At 42.1% G+C, this 27343-nt stretch overlaps 1 protein-coding gene across 3 annotated transcripts in view; it reads right to left on the bottom strand.

Annotated features, from left to right (window-relative positions):
- Nucleotides 1-27050, bottom strand: part of Parn (poly(A)-specific ribonuclease) — a 171909-nt gene extending 144859 nt beyond the window's left edge. The window contains exons 1-13 of one of the 3 annotated variants that reach the window (XM_036197933.1): nt 26896-27050; nt 26418-26495; nt 24934-25013; nt 24271-24338; nt 23937-24018; nt 19854-19914; nt 17954-18098; nt 16428-16490; nt 15526-15564; nt 14740-14782; nt 13013-13090; nt 10676-10732; nt 5912-5989 (exon numbers count right to left, since the gene is read on the bottom strand). In XM_036197933.1, the coding sequence (XP_036053826.1) occupies nt 5912-5989; nt 10676-10732; nt 13013-13090; nt 14740-14782; nt 15526-15564; nt 16428-16490; nt 17954-18098; nt 19854-19914; nt 23937-24018; nt 24271-24338; nt 24934-25013; nt 26418-26495; nt 26896-26914 (891 nt within the window). In that variant the 5' untranslated portion in view covers nt 26915-27050. Of the gene's footprint in view, nt 1-5911; nt 5990-10675; nt 10733-13012; nt 13094-14739; nt 14783-15525; nt 15565-16427; nt 16491-17953; nt 18099-19853; nt 19915-23936; nt 24019-24270; nt 24339-24933; nt 25014-26417; nt 26496-26895 lie in introns of all 3 variants that reach the window. The other 2 variants (XM_036197932.1, XM_036197934.1) reach the window with 2 other exon arrangements.
- Between the last annotated feature and the right edge of the window lie 293 nt (nt 27051-27343).

The following is a 27343-nucleotide window of genomic DNA, read 5'->3' as shown; positions in this document are numbered from 1 at the left end:
CCTCACTTGGGCCTCAAGCTAAAGAGCAAAATCCACTTCTAATTAAGAATTATTTCTTAGGAGCTGGAGAGATGACTCTGAGGTAAAGAGCACTTGTTGCTCTTGCAGAGGACCCAGGTTAGATTCCCAGACCCCACATGGTGGCTTACAGCCACCATAACTCTAGTCCAGGAGATCTAATGCCCTATTCTGAACTCCTCAGGCACTAGGCACACATGCACACATACATACATATATGTAAGCAAGACATTCATACACATAAAAATAAATAAACCTTAGAGCAAATGAATTACTTTAAAATAAAATCTGAGCCAATCAGTCTTGGCACCTGCTGCTAAAACTGACAGCATGAGTTCACCAGCAGGACTCACATGTCACAAGACTTTTCTAAGTTGTCTTCTGACCACCACATGCACAAGTGCAGACACACACACACATTTTTTTAATTAAGAAAAACAAGGACAGTAAGATGGCTTGGCGGGTTAAAGGCACCAGATGCCAAGCCTGACAACCTAAATTTGATCAAAGACCCATATGGTGGGAAGAGGGAACGGACTCACAGTTATGTCTGACTTCCACAGGCACACATCAGAAACACACTATCTACATGAGAGAATAAACAAAATTAAAATTTTAATGTAATAAAAAATAAATAATGAATTTAGGAATATTTCCTATTTCTCACTAGGAATTATGTGGCTTGCATAAGTAATTTTATAACCAAAAGATTCCATAGCTGAACTAAAGAAAGAGTGGTCTCGTCACATGTAAAGTACTGCTGACTTGATTAAGTACAGACTTAATTCTACTAGTGACACTAGCTGGTGTCACTACAATGACTGATATGGGAATGGTTACACGTAAAGCAACTTCTATCTCTGAGGCCATCTCCGGTTGTTAGTTAAAATGGCCATAAAAACACAGACCTTACAACATATATATTGCTCCTGCTCTAAGTATTCATAAAATTGTTAATGTGGCACTAACTGCAAGTGCCTAAATTAGACTATTCATTTCAAAGGTTTACTTGATCAAGAATTCTAGAACAAAAATTAAGAGTACTTTAGTTTTGAATTAGCTTATTTGCATACATAATTGCCATGCTAGCCTGGGTAGTAACACTCCTGACCCTTTGTAAAGCACTCTTCTTTTCAAAGTCACTCATGCTTCTCAGCAAGCTGCCATTTCCAATTAGCTTTTCAAGCCAATAGCCAGACTGTATTTAGCTACACCAGTTTCTCAATGGCTGTCATTTAATCAATGGACAAAATATGAAGAAGAGGTTCTAAGGCTAAGTCAAACAAAAAATGCCCTATGACCATTTTTAATAATTTATTTAACTTTATTTTATGTGCATTTATGTGAAGATGTCAGATCCCCTAGTAGTGGAGTTACAGACAGTTGTGAGCTGCCATATGGGTGCTGGGAATTGAACCTGGGTCCTCTGGAAAAACAGTGCTCTTAACCACTGAGCCATCTCTCCAACCCTCCTAATAATCATTGTTAACCTTTCAACACTGCAAGAGCAAAGTAAAATTATGACCACCTCCAGGGCAAACACAGAGTTCTGGGCTGACACCTACAAGGTCATGTTCAAGCAGCAAAAGGCCCCATAAAAAACTCACCCCTAAATACCAAGACATGCATTCTTTCTTTTTATTTTTATCTTGGCATGTGCATATGCATAATATGTGTATATACAGTGTGAGCACAAGCCTGCATATGTAGAAGTCAAAGACAATCTGATATCAGCCTTCTCCCTCTAACATGTCTGTGCCAGGGTCTCTTGTTCACTATATTCCAGGCTGTCTCACCCACAAGCTTCTGGGGATTCACCTGTCTCCACCTCCTATCTTGTAGTAGGAATTCTGGATTACAGATGAGCTATGACTAGCTTTACATTTACATTTTAAAAAATATGGTGCCAGGAAATGGAGAGACTGCTCAATTAAGAACACTAGCTACAGGGGTTCAATTTCCAGAACCCACATGGAAGCTCAGAACTGTCTGAACCTCCAGTCCCAGGGGATCCAATACCCTCCTCTGGCTTCCATGGGTACCAGGCATTCAAGGGGTACACAGACATACATACATGCAGGCTGTATATGTGAATGAGAATGACCCTCAAAGGCTCATATATTTGAACATTTGGTCCACAGTTAGTGGAACTGTTTGGGAAGGAATAGAAGGTGTGGACTTGGAGGAGGTATCACTGGGGTTTGAGGTTTCAAAAGCCCACTCCAGTCCTACCCCACTGCCTGCTGCCTGCAGACTGGATGTAAAGTTCTCAAACTACAGTGCCATGCCTGTTTGTTTCTCACCATGATGATTACGAACTCACTCTGAAACTGTTAATCAAACCCCTAATTATATGCTTTCTTATCTAAGTGTTGCCTTGGTCATAGTGTCTCTTCACAGCAATAGAACAGAGGCAAAACACCTGTGCTGGCTAGTCTTATATCAACTTGACACAAGCTAGAGTTATCTGAAAGGAGGAAACCTCAATTGAGAAGATGCCTCCATAAGATCTCACTGCAAGACATTTTGTTAATTAGTAATTGATGGGGGAGGGCCCAGCCCATGGTAGGTTCTAAAAGAGAGCTGGCTGAGCAAGCCATGGGGAGCAAGCCAGTAAGCAGCGTGCCTCCATGGCCTCTGCATCAGCTCCTTCCTCCAAGTTATTGCTGTGTTTGAGTTTCTGCTCTGACTTCCTTTGATGATGAGCAACAATATGCAAGTGTAAGCTGAATAGAACCATTCCTCCCCAAGTCGCTTTTTGGTCATGGTGTTTCATCAAAGCAACAGAAACCCTAACTATGACAACGCCCATACACAAAAAATAAAATGAAATGTTTTTTAACTTAAGTATGGTGCCAGAAAATGTAAATGTTCTATCGCCTTCGATAGATTGTCTCCTATTACTCTCATCTTTTCCATACCTAAATAAAAGAACAATTTCCTCTCTGATTTTGTGTGTGTGTGTGTGTGTGTGTGTGTGTGTGTGTGTGTAAAATCATCTAGAATTGGTTGCACCATGTAACCTACAGCAAAATGTAGGCACCCTGGAGGCACCAAAGCCTGGAGGGGTTGGCCACAGAACAGCCAGAACTAGCACGGCAGTATGCAGAGAAGAACTGTGTGGCAGGAAAAGGTGAGTGTAGCTGTAGACTGAAAACATGCAGCAAAGCCACAGTAAAGCAGGCAGAAGTAATCATGCACCCAAACCACAGGCCTACCAGAACACATAGCGTTTACGAAACGTGTCAACTAGCTGGGGACATGGAGCCTAACAAAGGCTGGCTTACATAGGCAATCAGATACGACCTGACAGGCTGAAAAACAAGGAATGTGAGATTACTTGGGAATTTTAGGCAGGGTCTGTAATGTGAAGAGAGCCATACATCAGTCATAGACATTCATTTGTTAATTCAATATTTAATGCCTTCCATATGCCTGCCTCTGTTCAGTATTTATAACACCCAGACATACAACATTAAATATGCTCCCCTGCTCCTTTTGGTAACTTCACCGCTTTATGGTCAGGAAAGGAGCTGCTCCATTGGTCTCCCTGGCCAGTGAGAAATGAATGACTGAAAACAACCATAAGCTCTTTAGATAGAAAATGCAAATATCTGGTCATCACTCTCGTTGGAACCCTTGCATCCTAGGGGATGGTGGGTCTGTCATGGAAGTGGTGGCAACCTTAAAAGCAAAGCCCTAGAGCAAGGGACCAGCAGACCCACTATGCAAGTGGTCAAGTGCACTGCTCTCCTCCTCGTTGCCTCTGAAAGGGCAACAAGACCTAGGAAACATAAAGAGAGAATGCAGATATGTAAAAGAAGCCAAATTCTTATCCAAGAGCCAAAACTTCCAAGAAGCAATAAAAACAGGAGTCCAACCTCCAGCAGTTTAAAGCAGGGGCTGGGCCAGAAGACAGGGAGCAGGTTGTAATCCTAGCACTTGGGCCTAAGAATTCACAACCAATCTGGGCCACATAAGTAGGGGCTGGAGAGATGGCTCCTGTTTAAGAATACTTGCTGCTTTTCCAGAGGACAGGGTCAATTCTCAGCACCCACAGGGTGGCTCACAAGTATCTGTAACTCCAGCTTCAGGGGAACTGACAACCTTCTCTGGCCTCTGTGACATCAGGCAAGCAAACTGTGTACATACACATATGCAGGGAAAACACTCACACATTTTAAAAATTATTTATATTTATTTATGTGTATGTGGGTGAGTTTTGGGGCACCACATTTTTGCAGGTGTCCTTGGAGGTCAGAAGGCATCAGATCCCCTGGAGCTAGACTTATAAGCAGCTATGGGCCACCCAGTGTGGGTGCTGGGAACCAAACCTAGGTCCACTGAAAAAGCAAGGGCACTTAACCACTGAGACACCTTGACAGTCCTAAAATAAAGTTTTTTAAGTAAATAAAAATAAAGCATGGTGTGATGACTATTCTTGGTTGTCAACTTGACTACATCTGGAATTAACTAAAACCCAAATGGCTGGGCACACCTGTGAGGGATTTTTTTGTTTGTTTGTTTCCTTAAGTAAGTCACTGGAAGTTGAGAGACCCACTTCTAATCTGGATTTTTTTGTTTGTTTGTTTGTTTTGAGACAGGGTTTCTCTGTGTGACAGCCCTTAGCTGCTCTAGAACTCACAGATATCTGCCTGCCTCTGCCTCCTAAGTGCTGGGGCTAAAGGCAATGTGCCACCTCACCCAGAAAATATGGATTTTTGAGGTGAGAAGATATACCTTTAATCCAGATTTTCTGAGGTGAAAGACCCACCTTTGATCTGGGCCATACTTTCTGCTGGCAGCCTACATAAAGAACATGGAAGAAGGGGGTTTTACTCTCTCTGCCTGTTACTCTCAATCTCATGGGCATGAGGACCAACTTCTTCAGGACTCCTGTGTCCACTGACGACCAGCTGAGACATCTAGCCTCGCGGACTGAACAACTACTGGGTTCTAGGGCTTTCCATTGATAGACAGACATTGTACCAGCTGGACCACAGGCTATAAGCCATTCTAATAAATTCCCTTTATATATATATATAAATTTATCCTGTCAGTTTTGTTTCTCTAGAGAACCCTGACTAATACACATGGCTTGGCAAACTACAGCCATACAACCCAAATTTGGGCCATCACCTAATTCTTTTCATAAATCAGGTATTATCCAACATAGCTGTCTGAGTTACAAAGGCAGACTGGAGACATGGGATAATGGCTCAAATGACCTGATTCCAAGCACAGAAATGCCATCCAAGTCCCCAGGGAGTCTCAGGGTGCTCAGCAGGAGGCAATCATGTGGCACCAATTTCCTTCCAGCTCTCCTAAATCTAATTTCAGAGGTGCCTACGGCCCATCCTCTGTGCAGTAGTAAATGAGCAAACCCATCAGTATCAATCAAGGAAATAAATATTTAGCTTTGCTCTGGCAATAGCTGACAGCTATCAAACTGCTAAAACAGCTCATATACACATCCTATCAAAACAGCACAGGCAAGGCTAGAAACTTGCATCAACAGTTAACTTTTGAACTACCTTCCCAGGTCCCTAGAAAATGTTTTTAAGATGATAGCTGAGGGGCTAGAGATGGTTCAACAATTAACAGCATGTGCTGCTCTTTCAGAAGACCCAGGACACCTCACAGCTCAGAATCTTCTCTCACTTCAGTCCAAAAGTGCCCTCTTCTGGGCCTCCTTGGGCACCAGGCATGAACATGACACACATACATGAGGGCAAAACACTTATACACATAAAATAATAAAATAAATCTTTAAAAAAGAAGAGTAAGGTAGTTCCTTGGGACATGCCACATATGAGGAACTGAGGAACTGCAACCCAGGCAGAGAGCGCAGTCACAGTTGAAAGGCAGGGGGTGTCACACTGGAGCCACTTACTGCAGGCAGAGGGCAGTAGAACTGGTGAATTGTATGCATGACATCCAAGAGCATATTGTGTCCAACAACCAGCTTCCCCTGGGAAAAGACAAGGTTAGGAAAAGCATGTCAAAATTACATCAGGGCTTAAGAGTAAGACGGATGATTCATATAAGACAAGAGTCTCACAACAAAGACAGACAAGCCCACTGCTCACTAGGTAATCTGCACTGGCCTCAAACTCATGCCCTTCCTGCCTCAGCATCTCAAGTGCTGAGATTACAGGCATACACCCTGTGATTTTTCTTAGTGATTTTTCTGTTTTTCTTATCAGGAATTTGATGTAGTTCTTTGTTGTTGGTTTTGTTTTTTAAGATAAGTCTTACTGTACTACCCAGGCTGCTCCTGATCTTCTGAGCTATAGCAATCCTCCTGCCTCAGACTCCCTGAGAGGGTGGGGATATAGCACACATGGTATCTGGCTGGGAGTAGTAAGTTTGACTGAACCACTTTTAAACAATGAAATCTGAAATCCTGAGAACTAGACTTGCCAAAAGCTGTGAACAAAACTTCAAGTATATATTTTTAAAACGTTTAAAACAGCCTACCTATTTTTAAAGATATATTTATAACAATGCTATAAAATATAAAAATAACTAATTCCTAATTTTATTAAACTCAACAAACTTTCATTTCCTACATTATCATGTCACAGTTCAAGGGACATGGCATGTCACTGCTCTTCTTTTTTAAAGTTTATTATTTTTAGCCTGTGTGTGTACACATACTTGAGAGGGGGCAGCAAGCACACATGCCACAGCATGCCTGTGGAGAAGGTCAGGGTACAGATTTGTGGGGTAGGTTTGCTCTTTTCACCTTTCCATGGATTTGGGAAGTCAGACTCAGGTCCCCAGGCTTGCATGGCAAGTGCCTTACCCACTGAGCCATCCTGGTGACCTTCATTTCTTCTCAATTAACTGAATACAGTACATGGACAATAAATTGCTGCATTTTCATAAAAACTTAACTACTAAAATAGAATGTCCTGGCCTTGTGATTCTTCAGGGGATAGGGAGAAGATATTGATGCTGGTTTAGTTTTGGGGATTAGAGGAAGAGTTGAGACAGGTCCTCATGTAGCCAGGCTGGCTCTGACTGGACATTGTTAATATATATAATGGAGTTTTTATCTGAATTTGTCAAATGTTAATGGACTAGACATTGTTAATGTAATTCTTGACTGTATATATTGTATATACTTATTGGATAGTTTTTCTTGTATGTTATAACATTTTTTAATTTTAGACAAAAGCAGGGGAAACGTGGTGGGAATTGTGTTCCCTGAAATATTGTGTGTTCCCCGAAATAAACATATCTGGGGTAGCTGAGGATAACCTTGAACGCCTGATCCTTGTGCCTCTGTTCCTCAAGTGCTGGGATTAGGCATGCGCCACCATATTCTGCTTTGTTTTCAAATTTTGTTTGTTTCTTTGTTTTCGTCACTTATTTGTGGGTTAAAAAGGGTGTTTTGTTTTGTTTGACACAGGGTCTCCTCTGTAGGTTGTGCGGAACTCACTGTGTGGTCCTGGCTAGATGACTCCATTTTGAACATAAAGCATGAAGCACTACAGTGAGGCTTTTTACAAAGTTCCAATGGTTCTCCATTGAACATGTCAAACTCAGAGCTCAACTTAATTCTTTGACATAATTAATCTTATATAAAATATCCTAAATCTAACAAGCTGTGCTGTTTTTGGATCAGTATCTATATGCGTCTTGAGTCTATATGCATTGTTAAAATGCCAAGCACTGTGTGACAGACATTCTAATGAATGAACCTAATTGAACCCAGGTGAGAAGCTGGGAAGACAAGACATGAAGGAAAGCATCGTGACTAGACACTATGAAGTCAAAGACTACAATAGTTGCACAAAAAGCAGGAGTCTGGTCCGTTTTACACTTCTCACAGGCCTGGAACTAGGCTCAGGAGAGGGCTCAGCCAGTAAAGCAGTTAGTCTCATAAGTAGGAGGGCCTGAGTGTGGATTCCCAGCACAGTGGCACACATTTCTATAATGCAAACACTTGGGAGGGACCACTGGTCAGCCAGACTAGCTGACTCAATGAAGACCATGACAAGTGAAAGAACTGGGGGTCAGGGAAACAAGTGAAGAAGGAAGATGCCAGATGTCAACAGCTGTCTTAGTCAGTGTTCTATTGCTGTGAGAAACACCATGGCCAAGACAACTCTTCTTATAAAGGAAAGCATTTAATTGGGGCTTGCTTCCAGTTCCAGAGGCTTAGTCCATTGTCATGATGGCAGGAAACATGGCAGCATGCATAGCACTGGAGTGGTAGCTGAGAGCTACATCCTGATCTGCAGAAAGAGACTCTGGGCTTGGCATGGGCTTCTGAAACCTCAAAGCTGACCCTCAGTGACACACTTCCTAATCCTTTGAAATAGTGTCACGCCCTCCTCACCAAGCACTCAGATCTATGAGCCTAGGGTGGCCATTCTCATTTAACCCCATAGCAGCCATACTTGCACTTACTGCTGTATGTACACATGTGACATCTAGAGCCAGGACAGCAAACACATGGCGGCTCATAACCATCTAGAATGAGATCTGATGCCCTCTTCTGGTGTGCAGGAATACATGTAGGCAGAACACTGTATACATAATAAATAAATAAATCTTAAAAACAAAGGTTCAGTTCCCAGTAACTACACTGGGCACTTAAAACCACCTGTAAATCCAGCTCCAGGGGACCTGACACACTCTTCTGGATTCTGTAGGCAGCTTCACTCACAAGTCCACACATATACATTCAGGCAAAACATCCATACACATAAATAAATTTTTAATTAAAAATAAATAAATAAATAAAAAGATAAGATAGATACATGTGTTTACTATCTGCTGGCTTCATAGACCTTATTAAAGCCAGGCTGTGGTGGCACAGTCCTTTAAACCCAGCACTCAGGAGGCAGAGGCAGGCAGATCTCTGTGAGTTCCAGGCCAGTCTGGACTACAAAGTGAGTTCCAGGACAGACGGGGCTACATAGAGAAACCCTGTCTCAGAAAAAAGAAAGAAAGAAAGAAAGAAATTAATATAATAAATATTTTAATTTCTAAGATCTGTGACAACTTTTTTTCTACTTTGTTTCCTCTAGATCCTAGGAAACATAGTTTTATTTAGATCCTTCTATTTAAACTCAGTGTTTTGAAGAGATCTCTATCATTTTCCAGTTCTCAGATCTGCCCAGGCAACATAGATATTCAAAGGTACTATTAATGTCTTTGTATTTTTTTTCGGAGTACATACAGTTTAGCAAATAGACATTTATCCATGTACCAGGAGAACAAATGCCTCAAATTTGGAAAGTCAGCCAAATCATTGTGCTAGTTAATGGGCTCCCTTGCTTCTCAAGCATACTGGCTCAAGCATCTAGTATCAAGTGCAACCAGAACCTGTTTTTCTGGGGACCTGTGATTTTTTTTTTTTTTAAGCTGAGGATTGAACCCAGGGCTAAACCACTGAGCTAAATCCCCAACCTAGGACCTGTGATCTTAGCAGCTGCTGAAGGGACTCACCCCTCTCTCTTCCCATGATCACACAATTCTGTGTTCAGAACAGTTTATCTGTCTACTTCAGTAACAAGTTCCTTGTGGCTAATGATCTTTTAGGAGGCTCTATCATATACGTTATCCCCAAATGAGGTCATGGTGTGCCTCCTCCCATGTTGACAGACCTGCACTGAACTCTGAGAGGGTCTCAATGGCCAATCATCTAAGGAACAAGACAACTCCATTTCCCAGATGCAACTGCCCAAAAAGAAAGTCTTAGACCTAGGTGATCTACTTACTGTCCAAGCAAGAGCACTACTTCGCTTACCCATGCAAAGGTGGATGCCTTTCAGAAAGGGCCAAGGAAAGATGTCTACCATAGAATTCTCTAGCACATTTACACAAACAGCCAGTACATTTTTAGAGCTTTAATATTACTAAGATTGTGGATGTATTTCAGGATTGAACTAGAGTTCTGTGGAGGAAGTCAACTTGTAATTATTTATCCTGTGGACTCCTCGACTTGCTCCTTGACTTATGTCTCAATTTCAGACTAACGATGTCAGTTTCACATAGCTATACATGGACATCTCAGAGTAGGGTTAAACTCCATTGTACTTTAGCAACAAAGGATTTCTGAAAACTGGTTTGGATACAATTCAGCAATGATGGCTTCTGACCTGGTGCATTGCACAGCAGTAGCCTACCCTATGTCAGTAACTTCTTCCTTAAGACTAGATAAACATTCCAAGGGTAACTGTGGTAGTCTAAATGTAATCGGCCCCATAAGCTCATAGGGAATGGCACTATTAGGAGGTGTGGCTTTGTTAGAGTAGGTGTGGCCTTGTTGGAGGAAGTGTATCACTGTGGGGGCAGGCTTTGAGGTCTCCTATAATCAAGATATGCCCAGTTGTCTCAGTTCACTTCCTATCAAAATGTAGCTTCTCTTACATTCTCAGCTCCTTCTCCAGCACACTCTCTGCCTGCACGCTGCCATGTCCGCCATGAAGATAATGGACTGAACCTCTAAACTATAAGCCAGCCCCAAATAAATGTTCTCCTTCATAAGAGCTGCCATGGTCATGGTGTCTCTTCACAGCAATAGACACCCTAACTAAGACAGCAACCAAGTGAGCAATTTCCAATAGCAGTTAGACACATCATTTTAAATATTGTGCTTAGCCATTCTAGAAACAAAACCAAAACGTAGATGACTTACCGAATTAGCAATGGCATGGATGACTCTTGAAAATCCCACAGCATCATTCAGTTCCTCCTAAGTAAAAGAAACTAAATTAAAAACAAATGGAAGCTGGGTGGCAGTGGCGTATGCCTTTAGTCCCAGCACTTGGGAGGTAGAGCCGGTGGATCTCTATGAGTTTGAGGCTAGCCTGGTCTACAGGGTAAACAGGACAGGCACCAAAACTACACAGAGAAATCCTGTCTCGAAAAAACAAAAAACAAGAAAACAAAAAACAAACAAAACAAAAAACAAATAGAGCCAGCAAGAGGGCTCAGTAGGTAAAGGCACTTGCCACACAGGCCTCAAAACCTGTAAGGAAAAGAACCATCTCCTCAAAGCTTTCTATTGACCTTCACATGCATGTCCTTCGACACATGAGCTCCTCTCTTCCTCTCTCTCTTCCCGTCTCTCTCTACTTCCCTCCCTCCCTCTGTCTCTTCCTCCCTGTCTCTCTCTGTCTCTCTCTGTCTGTCTCTGTCTCTGTCTCTGTTTCTCTCTCTCTCTCTCTCTCTCTCTCTCTCTCTCTCTCTCACACACACACACACACACACACACATACACACTGTAACAAATGAGAAATAGTTTTTAAAAGGCACATTACATTCCTTACTTAAATGAACTAAAGCCTGAACCTCCAACAAAATGAAATTTTACATCAAGTGAGATAGCTTTAGTGTCACAGGATTTGTAGCAATAATCCCTAATAGCATATAAAATGAGGAACCTAGAGAGATACCACCATAGTTAAGAGTGTTACTCCTCTTTCCAGGAACCTGGGTTCCATTCTTGCACCAATAACCACCTGTAACTCCTGTTCTAGGGGATATCACAGGCTCTTCTAATTTTCGGGGGGGAGGGAGTACACACACACACACACACACACACACACACACACAAGTTTAAAAAAATAAATTTTTTGATCTGAAAAAATGGCTCAGATGTTAAGAGCACTGTTTACTTTTCCAGAGGAGCCAAGTCCAGTTGCCAGCACTCACATTAGGTAGCTCACTAATGCATTTAACTCCAGCATTCACATTAGGCAGCTCACTAATGCATTTAACTCCAGCACTCACATTAGGCAGCTCACTAAGGCATTTAACTCCAGCATTCACATTAGGCAGCTCACTAATGCATTTAACTCCAGCATTCACATTAGGCAGCTCACTAATGCATTTAACTCCAGCACTCACATTAGGCAGCTCACTAAGGCATTTAACTCCAGCATTCACATTAGGCAGCTCACTAAGGCATTTAACTCCAGCATTCACATTAGGTAGCTCACTAATGCATTTAACTCCAGCACTCACATTAGGTAGCTCACTAAGGCATTTAACTCCAGCATTCACATTAGGCAGCTCACTAATGCATTTAACTCCAGCATTCACATTAGGTAGCTCACTAATGCATTTAACTCCAGCATTCACATTAGGCAGCTCACTAATGCATTTAACTCCAGCACTCACATTAGGTAGCTCACTAAGGCATTTAACTCCAGCTTCAGGGACTCCCATGCCCACTTGTGCAGATGTAGCATTCACTTTCAAAGACACACACATACACATAAATAAAAATAATAAAAGTAACTCTTCACTGGGTGGTGGTGGCGAACATCTTTAATCCCAGCACTCAGGAGGCAGAGGCAGGAGGATCTCTAAGTCTGAGGCCAGCCTGGTCTACAGAGTGAGTTCCAGGACAGCCAGGGCTACACAGAGAAAGCCTGTCTCAAAAGAAAAAACAAGTATATCTTTAAAAAATAATAAAATTAATTTAAGAAAATATAGATAAATAGGATAATCTACACACTTTTCTGTTTTAGAGAAAAATAAGCTATTGTTAAATTACTCATTAATTACTTAATTAATAGCACTCAGAGTTAACATCACTTCAAATATTTGGGGAGGGGGTTATTTATTTCTTTTCTGAATCAGGATTTCATGTACCTTATGCTGGCCTTGAACTCCTGACCTTCCTCCCTCCTCCTTCCAAGTGCTAGGATTAGAGGCATGCACCACCATACCTAGCTATAGGACGTGTTAGAATTTCCAAGTCAATCAAGGTGACTTAGGAAAAAATAACAAGGCAGACAAGGCAGCACATGGCTATAATCCCAGCAATTGGAACACTGAGACAAGAAAATTAGGAACTGCAGCCTAAGACCCTACTGGGCTTCAAAAGCAAACCAAAATTACCTTTAACAAGTGGCCATCTGCTGGCCAAACTGATCCAACAACTGTGATCCAGAAATACATAGAAAGAAATGAATCCTATCTGTATTTTCATTTCTTACTCAAAAGAAATAGAAAGCGCACTTACCTGCTCCTTTGCATACTTCTCCTGCTCTCTTCTCTTACGTTCTTCTTCATCCACTTTGCTGATAACTATGTGTCTCTCCTTCTAAAAGACAAAGCAAATGTGCAGTAGTAGTCTGGAAACATCTTGAGCTCCCCTTAGCCTCCAAAGGCTAAGAATTTAAGAATTCAAACTAGGGGTTGGGGATTTAGCTCAGTGGTAGAGCACTTGCCTACCAAGCACAAGGCCCTGGGTTCGGTCCTCAGCTCTGGGGGGAAAAAAAAAAAAGAATCCAAACTAACAAACGTCAGTTGAAATCAGCCACAGAATGTGCAAATAAGACTTTGTATAGGAACCATAGAGGTTATGTAACTTTTGACCATGAAGTTCTAAATAATTAGTTTTAAATAAAGTATGTACACATTTTATGAACACGAGAAAAAAACCTTGCATAAGTATAGTTTTATTTCTCATAAATTATATTTTATATTCATTAAGCACACTGCAAGGGACATGACTCATTAGGTAGAAGCACCTAATGACAACTCTGACAACCTGAGTTCTATCCCTGGAAAGAGAGAACTGACCCACAAGCTGTCTTCTGACCTCTACATGCCCCAACTCCCAACACACAGCCACAGACAAGCAAGTGCGTATGTGTGTGTATGTAAATTTTAAGAGAAAAAGAGGAGCTGGAGAGATGGCTCCACAGTTAAGGGCACTGACTGCTCTTCTAGAGGACCCAAGTTTGATTTGATTATCAGAACCACATGACAGCTAACAACTGTCTATCCAGTCCTGTGAGATCCAATTCCCTTTTCAGCATTGTACATACATGGTACACAGACATACATGTAGACAAAACACCCATGCACATAAAATAAAAATCACTGGTAGCTGTGGCGCACGCCTTTAATCTCAGCAGAGCAAGGTGGATCTCTGTGAGTTCAAGGCCAGCCTGGTCTACAGAGCAAGCTCCAGGATAGGCACCAAAACTACACAAAGAAACCCTGTCCCGGAAAATAAATAAATAAATAAATAAACAAATAAATAAATAAATAAATAAATCTTTAATTAAAGAAAGAAAAAATATTACAATGTATGTATATATTACAGATGGAAAAAAGTTCTCTTCCACTTATCCACTGAATAATTTGGTTGGTTTTGTTGGTTTTTTGATTGTTTTGTTTTGTTTGAAACAGGATCTCTCTACATAGCCCCGGCTGTCCTGGAAATCACTATGTAGACCAGGCTGGCCTGCAACTCACAGGGCACTATCTGCCTCTAAGTGCTGGAATTAAAGGAGTACACAACCAATCCTGGCCTGAATCATAATTTAAAAAAAAAAAAAAAAAAAAAGCTCTAAGTGGCACTGGGGAGATGATTCAGTAATTAAGATCACTGACTGCTCTTGCAGAGAACCTGAGTTCATTCAATTCCTGCACCTACTGGTGGCTCACAAACACCTGTAACTCCAATTCTTCTTCTAGCTTCCATGGGCACATGGTACACATCCCACATGTAGGCAAAACATTTATACACATAAAATAAACCTTCTGAATTTTAATTTTTTTATTTTAACAGCTGTAAGCTACATTAGCTTAAGATCATCATGCTTAGTCCCGATATACAAATGAAAAGCAGGTTCAGAGAGGACAGTCACAGATCATGGGAGCCAGGGAAAAGGGAAACCTATCAACACCTCAGTGCATCACTGTGTTAGCTGTCAGCATAGAATAACTTTTAGTTACCTTTTCAGTCTCTAGTGTCTCAACATGAATGCCTTTGGGATACCTAAACAAACAAACAAACAAACAATCAGTGCAGACTCAAAAAAAAAAGACAAAGAAACTAAAGTTTTACTGAAATAGGGCAATCATCACTGCACTTCACAGGAAGACTTTACAATAAGCCTACTTCAACATTGCAGCCGCTGTTCTCTGCCTCTTCTCTTAAATGCACTGGAATGTTATCAATTTCATGTGAAATTTTTAGGATTTTTAGCACTTTCTAAAATGCTTGGTATTTCATAATATAGTCAACTCATTGCCACAGAGGACATTTTGCTTCCTAATGCCTACTTTGTAACTGAAGTGGTGACAATGTCTGCAGAAATCATGGGGTACACAAGGGGGGTGCTGGGTTGCAGTTTGCCTTGGTGTTTGCAGCAGCCGAAGAGGACAGGGATGTGAGAGCGCAGAGAGTTAGATGTGTGGAAAGGACAAGAAAGGAGGTTGGACAAGCCAGCCAACAGCTCCCTCTGTCCTGCTTCAGATTATTCCCATGCACACATCACTGTAGATTATTTTTTAGTTTGGAGGGGCAAAGACACGGAGAACAGAGGGAGTTACATGTGCCTTAAGACAGATAAGTTATATGTGGTAACAGAAAAAGGGCAGACAATTTAAGAACTGACTAGGGACATGATAGGGTCAAATCACTCATAACTGAAAATTTCAAGAGCAATGGGACCAAAGATTATATTTTATTAAATCTCTGTCCTTGAGAGCTCTCTCACATCTAATTCAAATACTTACTTCCAACTCAAAGTCTGATAAATAAGTTTTCTTTGGAACCTATAAAACAAAAAAAGGAATTAACTTGGATTATTAAGAGTGAACCCTTACTGATCAGTTGATGCTTGGAAAAGATTGAACTTAGTGTCCTCATTAGAAAATGGTATGGACAACAAATATAGGCACATTTCTGAGGTGGAAGGACTCATCTTTTGCCTTTATCAAAATTTTAAAGTTACTATATTGCTTTTAGAGACTAGGTAGAAATTATGGTCAAATATATTGTTTCCTATTTGCTTCCTACAGCTGCATTCCAACACCTTTGTGAAGTGTGTCATAAAGTAAGGGGGAAAGATGCTGAGATACTCTCACATGCTGATTTGGTTTTTCTCTGTAGAGAGAAATTAAAAGAACAGAGGTGGCCTGACAGTGAATCCTTCTCTTCTGAGGTCCTCATGTGTTTAGCACTCCTCCAGACCAATGATGCTGCTCCTGGGCACAACCTAAAGGCTAAGTGCTGTCCAAGGATGGGAAAAAGTATTCATTCTGAGTCTCAGCAGACAAACATTCCCATTGTGTTAGCACTACAAGTCTCAGGAGCACACCTATGACAGACTATTGATAAGGATGTTGTAAAATGACCATACATGCTGGGCATGGTGGCACATGCCTTTGATCCCAGCACTCAGGAGGCAGAGGCAGGGGATCTCTGAGTTCAAGGCCAGCCTGGCCTACAGAGTGAGTTCCAGGACAGCCAGAGCTGTTATACAGAGAAAGCCTGTCTCAAAAAACCAAACAGAAAAAGAATTTAAAGAAAGGAAGAAAGGAAAGAAGGAAGGAAGAAAGAAGGGGGGAGGGAGGGAAGGAGGGAGGGAGGGAGGGAGGAAGGAAGGAAGGAATGCATGCAACAAACAGCAACTGACCCAGTGCACGGCTCTAGATCCAAGCTCTCCTCTTCATTTTGTAGGAAGTCCTCTATCTTCTCTCTAATGAGTAAGAATCAGACAATGACCATCAGTACCTTGAAGAAATGAAGTGGTCAGAAGTCATTGTACTCAAAACCCATACTCAAAGTCACCAGCAATAGTTACACTCAAAAGCAATGTAAATACTGGGCACAGTGAAGCCAGTGGCACAGCACTTGTCTACATGAACAAAAGCCTGAATTCTATTTCTGGAACATGCCCACACACACACACAAAAGCAGTCTTGTTTTTTCCCTTTTTTCTTTTTTGAGACAGTCTCATGTATCCCAAGCTGACCTCGAACTTGCTATGTACTGAAGACAGCTTGACCTTCTGCTTCTCCTGGTCCTGCCTCCCAGGATTCACCACTACACTCAATTGACGCAGTGCTGGAAACCAAACCCTAGGCTCTGTGCATTACAGGCAAGCAATCTACCAACTAAGTTACATTACCAGCCCCAAGAACATATTTCTTATGCTTATAGGTCTCCTTTCCATACATTCTGAGCAAACCAAAAAGATAATCAAAACCAAAGAAAACAGGTGTGTTTTTACATATGCTTTGGGTAAAATTCTTAATATTATAATAATTTCTCAAACAATTAATCCGTGTTAAAGCTACAGAGACAAGTTAAGAGTACTTGCTCTGCAACCATGAGGACAAGTGCAGACCCTCACACCAGTAAGTCAGCAGGGCTTAACACATAGCCATGACCACAATGATGAGAAGGGGCATTGCAGAGACAGAAGGATCACTGAGCCATGCCGATGGCCAGCCTAGCTCCAAGGTTCAGGGAGAAACCCCACCTCAAAGTAATAAAGCAAAGAGTGATGCAGGATACCCAACCCCCTTCTCTGACTTCCTCATCCAGACACTCAATATATGTGTATATATACCACTTACACGTGCACAAAACTTGTATTTTAAGAAAGAATTCATCAATACTAGTAATATATTTTTGACTTTTCTAATAAAGCTATTACATTGTTAACTAACCTATACAAGACTAGATACTCCTCCCAGGGCATATCTGCCTGTTAAAAACTTCACTGTAAGAAACAAAAAGTGTATACACAAGGCAATGTTCTAAGAAAGCTTGGTCCAGGCACCTGCACACCTGCTGAGGCCCCACAGTAGCATGGAACAGGTCCAAACATGATGCAATTTGCTGTTATTGCCCATATTTAGATATGCCACAATTAAAGCCTACAACTCACATTCATACTTGTGTGAACAGTTGTGCATCTGAAGCACAAGTTGGTGTGGAAGACAGAAGTCCTGCCACAATCAAGAGACAGGCTCTCGTATCAACTTGTGCACACCTGTGCATGTGAAACACAAGTAGGTGTGAGAGACAGACATCCTCCAATAAGCCACAATTAAAGCCTGTCTCTCACATCACACCTACATAGGTACCCTGCAGGTGCTGGAGTGTGAGACAGCCCCGAGGCCCATGCTGTACAATGTCTGACTAGGAACTTACATTACTTGGTCAATAAATTTCCTCTGATCCTCAGGAATTGTCACAGGACATTTTGTCAGAACTCCTGCCCCATTGGCCTGAGAACGTTTTTCATCCAATTGCTCTCTCAGTTGTCTTTCTTCTTCTTGATTCAGATATGGAATTCCTACACATAATTGTTTAAAGAATAAATTAGAAGAAATCATGATTTCACACAGAAAACTCTTCTTATACATTTATTTTTATTTATACGTATGTGATGTGTCTTGTGCAGGTGCCTGCTGAGATCAGAAAAGGGCCTTGGATCCCCTAGAACTGGAGTTACAGGCAATTGTGAGGTGCCAAATGTGGGTGGTAGGAACTGAACTCCAGCCCCGTAGAAGAAAAGCTACCACTCCTAACTTCTGAGCCATGTGTCCAGCCCTCACACAAACTATGTGTATTTGTTTGTCTTTGTTTTTTGAGTCAAGGTCCCACCATGTAGCCCTGGCTTTCCTGGAACTCACTATGTTAATTGACAACAAAATCAATCCAAGTTAGGATTTCCTCAAGAAATGCACAAAACTGGGCACTTGTGATCATCCTGTTGTATGCTGCAGTCACCCTGAGCAAGAGAAGGGCTAGGCATGCAACAATGCCAAGCCAGAGCTCAAGCGCCTGGAGAATGGCTGCAAGTCACAGAGCCTGTGACACAGCCCTGGGAAGAACTTTCAGCAGCAGAGTTATTCCAGGCCTTCTGGTTTTGAGACTAGGTCTCTTGCTATGTAGCCAAGGCTGGCACTGAACTTGCAATACTCCTGCCTCAGCTTCTAAATACTAGGATTGCAGGCAGCCATCCCACATCTGACTCCCAAATATTACTTTTTCCTTCTTCCTTGTCCTTTTGCAGTACTAAGGATGAGACTGGGTCTCACCTATGCTAGCAAGTGCTCTTCCACTGACTTACCCCTGGCCTGCCACCTTCACTCTCAGACATTTACGGGAAGGAAGGTCATTCTACTATGTGCTACTATCCAATATTCCAGCACTACTATTCTATAAATAGTTAATAGTCACCTCCCTGATAAAGAGGCCTCATATTCTTCAGTGAGGATGGGACATGAGGAAGCCACTGTCCCTCCTCAGCATGCTATCCAGACCCACATCCTTACAGGTGAGCCCTTAGAATCGTGCCAACTATATAGACCACACCTCTCCTCATGAGATATCTCCAATTATAAGATATACAGTAATGGATAAGGAAATATTGTGACTAAAAGACCAGAATATGGTACTAAGTATTACATGCACCTGTCACACTGGCAGAAACTAGAAACTATTCCTACATTTGGACATAGATGTAACTAAGTCCTAAATGGTATGATGAACTATTCTCTACCAAGTAAGAGTTTAAGAGGCCTCATTACAATTTAAGGAAATACTCTCCTGCTCACCTCAGAATTAACCAGGTTTACAAAGACAGAGGGTGGAGCTGAAGCAGTTAAAAGCATTTGCTGCTCTTCCAGAGGACCTGAGTTCAGTTCCCAGCACCCACTCAGACAGCTCACAAACACCTTTACCTCTAGCTGCAAAGTATACAAAATCCTCTTCTGAGCTCTGTGGTACAGGGGTAATACATAAATGTAAAAATTTCTTTAATAAAAAATTAAATACAGAGGTTCAGGATATAACTCAGTCAGTTAAACCCTTGCTATGAAGCCACAAGGAGCAGAGTTTGGAGTCCCAGCACTCATGGACAAGCTAGATGAGGCAGCACACATCTGTAGCCCCAGTACTGCACATGAAACCTAGCACTATCTACATGATGAACTCTAAATTGATAAAATAAAAAGTCTTTTAAGCGATGATGATGATTCTTAAGCGAAATGAGATTTACTTCTGAAGGATTTCAAAGACTTATCAACTACAAAGCCAGTCTTACCACTGCAAAACACTTTATTAAAGTCAAATCCTTGGCTTGCTAGGAAGTCAATGCTGGAGCTCTGAAACAAACAACACACATGTCAGTGAGATTCAAGGCCAGTGTCAAAACCACAGAGAGGTGATACAGACAAGTAACCATGACAAGAAAGAAGAAGGCCAAAGGTCAAAAGTCTTTAGCCATAGCTGCCATGACTACTCATTCATTTAAAACACCATGGCTCTTCACTTTAGTAGCTTTGTAAAACATTCTCTGTTTCTCTGTTTTATAATGTTAAAATCCACTGAGTAGACAGATAACTCCACAATGGAGAAGGATCCTGCCCTCTGCTACTATACTGACTGTGAGACTGTAAACAGAAATAAAGTATATTCACACAACCTAGAGTATAAACTGAAGGAATGTAAGGCAGTATTTACACTGAGTCGGATACAGAAGGCCCACATCATATCATTAGTAAAATTGTGTGTGTGTGTGTGTGTGTGTGTGTGTATGTGTGTGTGTGTGTGTGTATAAGAGGGGTGGTGGTGGAATGGCAGAGGACAACCTGTAGAATTCAAGGCACTGAACTCAAAGCAAGCACTTTTACCCCCTTGGCCATCTTACCAGTCTTGAAGGTTCAAAATCTTAATTGAATGTTTTCTTTTGTCTCATGCTGGTTTGTGTTGTTTTTTTGAGACATGGCTTCATGTAGCCAGGCTAGCTAGAACTCACCATATAGCTGAAAATGATAACCCTGAACTTCCTTATCCTGAAGCTTCCTGAGGGCTGAGACTGCAGCTATGCACAACCACTCCCAGTCTCTGGGTCCTAGGGATGAACTCCAAAGCCTCATTCATGCTGGGCCAACACTGCACCAAATGAGCTAGCTGCATTCACAGCCCTAAATATTCTTTCTTTGTGGGCTCTTGTTTTTGTTTCTAAGAAGTGGGGACTAAACCTACAGCTTCATACATGCTATGCAAGTGCTCTACCATGGAGCTGTATCCTAAGCACTCTGCTTTTTGTTTTTACAGACAAGGTCTCACTGAGTTGTCAAAGATAGCTTTGTACTCACTCTGTAGCCCACTGACAGTTGGAGCTCTGTTGCTCCCTGCCTCAGTCTCTTAAGTAGCTGGGATTACAGGCCTGTGCCACCAGACGTGGCAAGTTGGATAGTTTTTCCTTCTTATTTTTTTTTTTCCTTTTGGTTTTTCAAGACAGGGTTTCTCTATATAACTGCTCTGGCTGTCCTGAAATTCACTTCATAGACCAGGCTGGCCTCAAACTCACAGAAATCCACCTGACTCTGCCTCCTGAGTTCTGGGATTAAATGCATGTGTCACCACCACCTAGTCAATTAGATGATTTTAACGTTCAATATCCAGAGAACAAAATCCTTGAGAAAACCTAACTAAACAAACATATCCTATACCTAGAAGATAAAAGATGTGAATAGATTCATTAAAGCTGAGTAAATAATTTTCAAGACTATATGAATTTTGCCAAATCATGAAGCCCTTCCTCAAAGCAACTAAAGAGGAGAATAATACTGTAGCTACTGCAATTTCCTCTGTTCTCCTGAAGTCTTATATACCCATGCAAACACTCCGTGTCTGACAGACACACTAAGAAGGGCCTGGATAGGCATTTTGTCTACTAAGTGCCCAACCAGGGCTGCTTGAACTTTTTCCACTAGAAACTCCTTTTCACCCAAGAAATTTCACACAACCCTAGATACAGATGTATAAAATAAGTAGACAAATCAACCATTTGCTGATAAATTAATCACAATGACATTTATTCTTGGAAAATTCTTTGGTATACATACAATTATTTCACCATTTATTAAAGACAAAGGCGGACCTGTGACACACATCGAGCAGGAGAACCAGAAGTTCAAGGTAATCCTTCGCTACTTAGTAAGTTTGAAACAGCCTGACCCTCATGGGACCAAGTCTCAGACAACGAAGAGAAGGTGTGGAAATAGGAAAAGAAGACAAAAAGCATATAAATGCCATTTTGCAACCCCATTTGCTTCACTCCACCTCCAGCCCTGGGTTAGGCAGCACTTCGCAGCCCATTCCTCCGCCTTACCTAGCAGCTCAATGCTAAACACATTTAATTTTCAAGGACATGGTAAGCTATTTTGCCTTTAGGTCCCAGATAACTTAAGGATAGGAATTCTTTGAGAACAACTGTGACATAATTTTAATCTATTCAGACTCTAGCACCTAACTCCTTTGTAAAATGTAGCTCTGCAGATGTGGGTGTGTGTCTATGTGTATGTAGTATGTGGGAGGGGGTACATGTGCTTATCTTCACATCATTCTCTACTTTGCTTTGTGTATATATGCATTTGACTGTATGTGATACACACACACACACACACACACACACACACACACACATATATATACATATATGCACAGGTGCACTCAACTCACCCATACCCAGCCATATGTGGAGGCCTGAGGTCAACACTGAGTATTTTTCTCAATCAGTCTCCACTTTAATTTTTGAGACATAGTCTCTCATTGAACCTGGTGCTTGCCTTTTCAGCCAGACTAGCTAGCCATCAGGCACCTCCCCTCAGAATCCACCAGTCTCAACATGCAGCCCTGGGACTACAGGTTCTGACTGTAGGGAATCCGAGCTGAGATTCCCCCACTCAGCCATATCCCCAGCTCCTGCAGTTGTACTTTTAAATAAAACAAGCAAACAACAACAGCGAAACAGCTTTAGGGCCAGGGAGGTAGCTCAGTTTATAAAATGTTTACCTATCATACATGAGACCCTAGAATTACAGGTATGTGCCACTTGCCCAGTTTATGCAAGTGCTGGGAATCAAATTCAAAGACTTGTGCATAGAAGGCAAACACTCTACCTACTAAGCTACATTGCCAGCCCTTATCTTGTTACTTAGAAAGAAAGTACCCAGTAGTCTGTCCTCTAGATGTCCACAGCTACATTACTACCTCTATGGTAAAAAAGGAAAAGACAAAGATGAACTCATCAGGCTAGGCAGTGGTGGCACACGCCTTTACTCCCAGCACTCAGGAGGCAGAGGCAGGCGGATCTCTGTGAGTTCAAGGCTACAGAGTGAGTTCCAGGAAAGGCTCCAAAGCTACACAGAGAAACCCTGTCTTGAAAAACAAAAAAAACAAAAAACAAAACAAAACAAAACACAAGAAAAGATGAACTCATGTTCCTAGGGAGAGACCCTAAGCTGCAGGCTTTACAGAGCAGAGGCAGCCCCACATTCACTCTCCTTTTCCATGATAACAAACGACAAGCAGAAGGAAACCACTTATCCAGTGTCTGCCAAGCCAGCTACCCCAAGTCTCAAGTCTCCTTGCATCTCTACTTGGTGCAAAAGGAAAACAGAGTCTTTTCCACCTTTTGTTTCCAAATTAGTGAGTTAAGGTAAAGGACTCAGGTTTAAGAAGTTTGACTCTTTCAGAAAATAAAGCTCCACCCTTGAGGCAAGATAAAGACAACAAGGTAAGGAGAAGTCTGTGGATCCTACTATAGGATAAATCCAGAGGAAGACAGCAGAAGTCCCAAATAGAGACCCACTGCAATATCATGACCCCCAACTCAGCTTTATTATAATAAAGTTCATGATCTAATTTCCATCTGCTTATCTTTAAGCCTATTCCTTATAATATTCTGAAATGAAGAGGCGATAACATTGTCATTAATTTAAAAATCTAAGAATAAAAGTCAGAAAAGTGAGAGGTGAGATAACTTACCCAAAGCTTGGTTTGCTTTTTCTGGGGTGGGGGTGGGGGGTATTAGTTTTGTTTTTTGTTTTTGAAACAGAGTCTCACATAGTCCAGACTGCCCTCAAACTCATTATGTAGTCAAGGATGACTTCTAATTAATGACCCCTCTACCTCCACCTCCCTCCCAAGGCCAAATCACAGGCATATACCACAACGTGGTACTGGAGCTGGAACCCAGGGCATCATTCATGCTGGGCAAGCACTCTACTAACTGGCCTACAGCTCCAGCCCCTAGAGCTAAATCTAAAAGAATTCTACATTTCCACTCCATCCCAACAGCACTTCATAAACGGAGAAATGCAGTTCCCCTACTGACCTGGCAAACAAACTTGACATCTGGTGAGGACCTACTGAAAGGCTTGGGGAAAACATAGAAGTTAAATGACTTCGTTATGTGCCTGGAAAAACAAGAGAGAGGACACTTAGGGGTGATACCAGCAGACAGCTTAGGAATTCCCAACCAATGAGACAACCTACGCTGGGCAGTGGTGGCGCACGCCTTTAATCCCAGCACTCGGGAGGCAGAGCCTGGCAGATCTCTGTGAGTTCGAGGCCAGCCTGAGCTACAGAGTGAGTTCCAGGAAAGGCTCCAAAGCTACACAGAGAAACCCTGTCTCAAAAAAACCAAAAAAAAAAAAAAGACAACCTACTTGGAATCTATGTGGTCATACTTAAAAGTGCAAAGGCCAAACTGAAACAGTAAGAAGTCCATAGAATGCTGGAAAAGGAAAATAAAACATCAGTCACAAGAGAACCACATATCTAACATGAGTAAGCATTCTCAATCTGGTGGTTTTCTGAATCACTCAATATAACTTCAACAGAACAGACCAGTGGGAATAGACTGCAGGCTATACATCAGAAGTCATATTCATTTATACACAATTCTTAATTTGTTCCCAACTAAGAAGCCATCTATCATCCTCAGAGCATAGCATTAGGCCTATTTCCAAATTATTATAATAATTACATCATATTTATTTCCTATATATCAAATTAATTTTAGGAAATAATAGCCCTGAGCTGGGGATTTAGCTCAATGGTAGAGCGCTTGCCTAGCAAGCACAAGGCCCTGGGTTCAGTCCTCAGCTCCGACAAAAAAAAGAAATAATAACCCTTCCTCAGAATGTTTTCCAGAAAGCAACATTTTTTGCTAATTTAAACATCACAAAAGTATTATTTTGTGGCTGGTGTTAAGAAGACACACCTCACTTAGAAAACATGGAAGTGTAAGTTTAATGATTCCACCTCTTCATAATTCAACAGTAGGACCCACATGACAGAGAAAAAGACTTTTAAGCATATCCACTTGCCTTTTTAAGCTTCTGATATCTCTCTTCTGGGGTGTCAAAACCACTTGTCAATGCAGTGACTGAGGGTCCATCACTGATTCCTAAATCACAAAAAATAAGGATTGGGCTCATTAATAAATGTGAGTGTAAAACTGTCATATGCCAGAGTGTCAGTCTCCAAGTGCCTATTCACATTCCCATTAGTTAAAATTAATTCAGTGTCTATATCACACTTTTTCAAAATTAACATTAATGTGTGCAGTGGGTACAGTTCACTGGTAGAAGTGCTTGCTTGCCTTGCACATGAGAGGACCCAGGTTGGATTCCTACATTCATAGAAAAATAATAATTAGGGGTTGGAGATGGATCAGTCAGCAAAACACTTGCTGTGTAAGCATGAGGACCTGAGTTGGAATCCCCAGAACTGATGCAAACAGCTACGTGCAACACTGGGGAGACCGGATCCCTGGAGCACACTGGCCAGACAGACAATCAGGTAAAATTCTAGGTTCAGTAAGAGATGTTGTCTCAAAAAAAAGAAAGAAAAGTAGAGTTTGATTGAGGAAAGCATCCAATATTGAACTCTAGCCTCCATTCATGCATATGTATGTGCACACACTTATGCAAACACACACAAACACACATAAATGCACACATATATCTACTGAGATAAGCAATAAAGATTTCCACTAAAGCATTAAGTAATATCCTTATTTGCCATCCAAGTGTGGCCCTGGCAAGTCACAAAATACTACAGGATTTCATTTACATGATGTGTCTAGAGTGGCCACAATCAAAGACAAATGATGGCTGAGAGAGGCTAAAGGGAGTAATGAATACACCCATGAGTAGTGTGTCTGTTTAACATTTTTAAAAATTCCAGAAATGTACGGTGCTGGCTGCATAGCAACATGTGTGTAATTAATGCCACCAAATTGCAAAACTACTTAAGAACAACTGAAACAAGGCTGGGGAAATGGCTCTAAGGATAAAGTGTTTGCCATGCAAACAAAAGGACCTGAGTTTGGACCTTCACTGTATAAAAACTAAGCGTGGCAACGCACACCTGTAACCCCACAGCACTGGAGGGCTTGTGGGGAGATGGCCACCATCTAACTGAAATGGCCAGCTCTAGATTCAACAAGTGAATGTATTTTTAAAATTAGATGGAGAGGGCCTGAGGCGTGCAAACCTTTGATCACAAAGAGAGTTCCAGGACTACCAGGGCTGTTACAGAGGAAACTCCCCTGGGGGAGGGGAGGGGGGCGGGGAGGGCGGGGGAGGGGGGAGACAACAATAAAAGAACTAAATCCCCTGGTTTTTAACCATATACACCTCAATTGTTTTAAGCAGCACCAGAACCATAATCTGTATCCACAAACCTCCCAGCCTGACCAATCTGAGAACCACTGCATCTTTCTCACGCTTCTGCCATAACCAGCAAGATTACGAAAGGAGTCTTAGCTATACAAGGTGTAAGCCCAGAGCTTTCAAGGGAGTGATACCTGAAAACTCCCCATCGATGGCGAAGAAGTCAGCCTCCTCTATGGCCTGGTACACTTTGTGAAGATTAATCTTAAAATCTGTAGAGAAACCAAGAAGCAGCTCAGAACCAGTGGCCAGCCTTCCTGCCCACCAACTAAAAGATGGGAGAAGGGCCACGGAAGAGACAGACAAGTCCCTAAGGTGTGCAAGGACCACAGGGAGACAACTTCTTCAGGGGTGGCTAGGCAGAGGAGTCAAGACCCGAAGTGTGCACGACTTAAAAAGGCTAGGCCAGAGGAGATGCACGGGGAAGGGAAAAGCAAAGGTCCCAAAGGTGTCAGTTTCGCAGAGGGACAGTCCCTCCAACAGCACCGGCTTCAGAGGATGCAAAGCCTAGCAGGACTGACTTGGCCCAGGGCCCTGCCAAGCACACGAGGTCTAGGCCCAGCACGCTGGGTGGACTTGGAGACAAGGGGGGGTTACGCGGCAGACACGCACTGCTCCGGATTATCTCCATTCTGCTGCTCAGACGGAACCCTGGCCCCGCCCAGGTCGACACCGGTCCACGCGCAGAGTTCCGCAGCGAAGAGCAGCGACCTGAATGTTGGAGGCAGCCACGGAACAGAAGGCGGTGGACACTTCCGGAAACAGCGCGCGCCGCTGCGCCTGCGTCAAAGCTGCGTCACCGTAGGGGCGGGGCGGAGGCTGAGGGCCTTCCAGCTTCCTGGAAAGGGAGCTGTGGCTAAGAGAGTCCCAAGCCCTGGCCAAATTGCTGAAGAAGTTCCTGTTCTGACACCTAGTTGATCAAGAAATTTGTTGTTGTTGTTGTTGTTTTTGTTTTTTCTAGACAAGGTTCCTCTTTGTAACAGCTCTGGCAGTCCTGGAACTTGCTTTGTAGACCAGGCTGGCCTCAAACTCACAGAGATCTGCCTGCCTCTGCCTCCAG

The sequence above is a fragment of the Onychomys torridus genome, chromosome 8, assembly GCF_903995425.1.
Source record: "Onychomys torridus chromosome 8, mOncTor1.1, whole genome shotgun sequence".
Taxonomy (NCBI): domain Eukaryota; kingdom Metazoa; phylum Chordata; class Mammalia; order Rodentia; family Cricetidae; genus Onychomys; species Onychomys torridus.
The sequence above is the reverse complement of the archived record's forward strand: the minus strand, read 5'-3'. Positions and strand labels throughout refer to the sequence as shown.